This window comes from Coturnix japonica, chromosome 14, assembly GCF_001577835.2.
Source record: "Coturnix japonica isolate 7356 chromosome 14, Coturnix japonica 2.1, whole genome shotgun sequence".
Classification (NCBI taxonomy): Eukaryota; Metazoa; Chordata; class Aves; order Galliformes; family Phasianidae; genus Coturnix; species Coturnix japonica.
In genome coordinates, this window is record NC_029529.1 from 10,210,034 (window position 1) to 10,214,281 (window position 4,248).

The 4,248-nt window shown below is 46.6% G+C and overlaps 1 protein-coding gene across 1 annotated transcript; it reads left to right on the forward strand.

Moving 5' to 3' along the window:
* Positions 1–1,827: 1,827 nt before the first annotated feature.
* Positions 1,828–3,148, forward strand: LOC107320878 (RING finger protein 151-like). The gene is made up of 2 exons (XM_015877163.2): positions 1,828–2,012; positions 2,168–3,148. Exon 2 carries the CDS (start codon positions 2,234–2,236, stop codon positions 2,852–2,854), a length of 621 nt encoding a protein of 206 aa, XP_015732649.1. The 5' UTR covers positions 1,828–2,012; positions 2,168–2,233; the 3' UTR covers positions 2,855–3,148.
* The last annotated feature ends 1,100 nt before the right edge of the window (positions 3,149–4,248 follow it).

Sequence of the window (4,248 nt, forward strand, 5' to 3'; positions counted from 1 at the left end):
GTCACTCGAGCTGTACAGAGAATGGAGACCTGAGATAACAGAATTCCTGTTAAAATATGTTCTTTATACCTTATAACTAAAAATCCAACCATATATATTCTTTAGAACTGGATTTTGCTTGTTGCCATACCACGGACAAAAGATTTCAAAGTAACTTTTCTTGAACACTTGCCTTCTTTTGATATATCAGGACCATTTTTACTCTATAATCCTTTGTATTCCTCACTAGCCCACTGTGCCCCATATTTGGGGTATGTTAAAAGTCACACCATATCACCTTCCAACTTCACACACTATAATGTGATTCATTCTTTTATACTGCCGTCACTAAAAAGTTGTCCCAAACAGGGGGATGGGAAGTAGGTTCTTGTAAAGTTCAGCTCCTGTGAGTGTTGGAGGCTGTTTAATTTGTTCTAAAAAGTCCAGAAGCAGATCTATGAATAACCACATAAGGAATAACAAATACATTTCCCTCACCACATTCAAGCTTTAAACTATCAGAAAAGAAAGCAGAAATGAAAAATACTACAATAGGTAGAGGTGTTTATTCAGGCTTCCTGTTTTCACCATCTGTATTGACATTTTTAACACTTCATCACAATGAGAAATTAGAAAAGGAATCGTAATTGTAAATATTGAATATGACTGCTACGTTTTCTCATTCCCTCTCTCATTTGTTATAAGATACTGCAGTGTATCTCGTGTCTCTCTTGTTAGCATTTCATAGAGCACTTCCACAAAACATACGTTTTGGTCTTGTCTCCAGCACTTTGTTCTGTCACGCGACAGATGGCTTTACACTGAAGCATATGAAAATATTTAAATTCTCCATAAACCTGTTGAAGTATGAAATGTCTGCAAGTAATCACTATCTTGGCAACTACTTCTTTAATACAGGTATTACAGTGTACTATGCAGTGTTCCCATACTGACTTCAGATTTGACATTGCCACTCTAAACTCAGTTTCTCACTCAGCTTATTTAGTAGTAGCACGGCTTGATTCAAAATGATGTCACTTCTAAGCAGAAAAGAGCATTTTAGTTATTGTCTTTCTGATTACCACTGAGTAATAAAATCACATTAGAAAGATTAAATTTAGTCACATCAGGTAATTGTGTCAGCGCATGAAGGAATCTGGAGCACTACAGGACTTGGTTTGTTTCTGTCTCCTCTCTGACATTAAGACAGATGTTATATTTATTTTCAACAGCTGTTGGTAGAACATTGTCCTCGCAGACTTGATTCCAGATTTCTCTCACATCATATTCTATCCTATGGCAAACTGGCCACTAGCTCTGCAAGCTTAAAGAGAGAGCAAAGAGGATGTTCACAATGCTTATCACTCTCATGACACCTATACTAAACCAAGAAAATTCACTTTCAATTTGCAAACCAGGACAAACGTGAATACTCCTTAAACATATATTAACAAAGCAGTCCAGAAAGAACCCTACAGCTCATCTAAGGTTGCAAGGCAGCATGGGCAGGGACACCTCCCATTGGGCCAGGCTACTCCATGCTCCGCCCAGCCCAGCCTTGAGCACTGCCAGAGATGGGGCACCCACAACTGCCTTGGACAGCCTGTATCCAGGCTCAGAAGTTCTTCCAGATATCCAACCTAAAACAATTCTCTTTGTCCTATCACTTTGCTCATGATAAAGTACTCGTCTCTAGCCTTTTCAGGCTGAACAGGCTTCCCCAGAACAAGACCAAGCAAGAGTCTTGACACCATAAAGTCATGGAGTGTGACATCACCGGGCAATGGACTGTGACCTCACAGCTCTGCACTGCTCATACTGGGGCGCAGCAGAGCCTGACCCAGCCGAGCTTGTTCCTGGTGTCTGGCTGAGCACGTTGGCGAGGTCTAGAGACCCAGCGAGGCTTTCTTGGTTTGTGCTGCGGGGTTTTGGGAGCTGTTCTCAGTGCCCAACCCCACCACATTCCCTGTATTTCCCTGGCACTGCCTGGATCAGGCAGCCGGGTCCCAAAAAGCGCAGTCGAGGCAGAGGAGGTGAGAGATGGGGGGTCACATCCCTGGGGTGGCCACAGGGTTCAGGGAGCTGCTAAGGCTGCATCTACAGCCAGCAGGGAATGGGGTGGCTGATGGACCAGGCCACAACTGCTGCCTACCCCAGGACACAAACTGACTATGGCATCTCCTTGCAGCATTTGGGACTCACTCCAGAAGGGGAGCACATTTCCATCTCCTGCTGCCCAGCCCAGAACGTGGCCATGGAGGAGCAGTTCTGTGCCATCTGCCGAGACGCAAGACCTGACACCTACGTGGTGCCCTGCGAGCACCACTTCTGTCTCCGCTGCATCCTGCAGTGGACCTTGAGGAAATTCACCTGCCCGCTCTGCAGGAGGCTCATGAGTACCATCCACTTCGCAGTGCGGGCAGATGGCTCTCTGCCCTGTGTCATCACGCTGCCATCCGAGTACGAGGCAGAGAGCCACGATACAGCCTCCCTGTGGGACGTGGCCGCCCCGCACCCAGCTCCATCGGGCAGCCCCACCGAGCACGGAGAAGAGGAGCTCCCCGGCACGTCCCACACGGCTCCAAGGGATGCAGACGCCGGTCCCAGCCTTACACCCGTCCCCGGGGAGGAGCACGAGCCCCAACGGGAGGCAGCAGCGGCACCTTCAGCCCAGGCCTGCAGCAGCAGCCCCCAACGGGAGGCAGCAGCGGCACCTTCAGCCCAGGCCTGCAGCAGCAGCAGCAGCAGCCCCACCGCTGCCCAGCGGGGCAGGGACGGCTTGGCCCGCAGGTCCGGCCGCCCCAGGAAGAGGAGGGCCCGCAGCTCCTGGAGCACTTCGCAACCCCGAAAGAAGCCGCCCCCGCGGCACCATTAGCAGCATCCATCGTTGTTAATAAATAACATTGAGAACTACACGGCTGTTCTGCCTCGGTTCTACTCGGAGCAAAACGTGCAGCACGTGGGCGCTGCCCGAAATGGCGGCTGCTGTTCCTGGACTCGGGGCACGAGAGTTATTCAGTGCTCTACAGCAACGTTCCCTCGGGTTCTGCTGCTGTAAGCAGAGATCAGTGCCTGTCCCTCATCTCTCATGTGAGGAAGCAATAGGACTGGTGTTGGAATGGTGTCTCTCAAGTTCCAATGCAGAGAACTGCTGTGGCCAGCAGCATAAACAGAGAAAACACCAAATATCCTGATTTGTGAGGGACTCGCAAAGTTCACAGAATGATAGAGCAGCTTAGGTGCTTTTTAAGATCCTTTACAGCCCATTTCCTACCCCCTGCCACGGGCTGTTAGCCAGCCACCAGATCAGGCTGCCCAGGCTCCCCATCCAGCCTTCAACCCCTTCAAGGCCTCTCTCTTCACTCAGTGTAGCCCAGGAAAGCCAAAAGGTTGGACACCCACACTGAAACCCACAGCCATTGAAATACACTAAAATTCAATCACAGGGAACCACACTGTTGACCGGCCACCAGCTTGATGGTAACCCCATGTATATGATGGGTCTTTGAGTTCAACCCATCAGCCAGTTGTTCACATGCTTGTATAAGCTGTCTGCTGGACAGTCTGTATATCAAAAGCTTTGTTTAAACCTCCCAAATACCCCACATCCTTAGCCTTCCCTTGGTCCACACAGTGGGAAAGGTTGTCGTATGCATGCCTCCTATTGCACTCTATCTCAAATTAAAATTAGGCCCAAGAGAAGATCCAAAATCATACCAGAAATTTGTAGTAGGCCACTATATTGAGAATTCTATTTTTTGGTGGGAAAATGTTTGAAATACTGAATCATTGCCCTCCCTCACTTATGCATAATAATCAAACAACTGAATCAGAGCTTTGGTTAACCTATCTTCATGAAAAATACATACTAGAAATAGGTCTGCTGAGTGGGAAGTAACTTCAGTTTTTGAGACTTTCTACTAAAGTAAAAGGAACATACAGGGATAAGATAAATTAATTCTATATTATGTCTTTACATGTAAAACATGTAAAGAAAACATCTGAAACTTTCCTAAAAGCTTCCAGTGACAGAAATCCCATAATCTTCCTAGTCCAACTAATTAAATATTAAGTAGTTTTACTAACAGCAAGTCTTCCTAATACCTATTTTTTCTCTTGTTGCAATTAAAGTCCATAGATTCATGTCTTCCTCACTGCAGACACGGAGAAGAAAACATCAATGCTGTTACCTCCAAAAAAAAATAGAACTTTAAAATCTCTTCAAAGAAAAATAGTCTACTGCCTGTAATGTTGAGAGATCAAATAAAA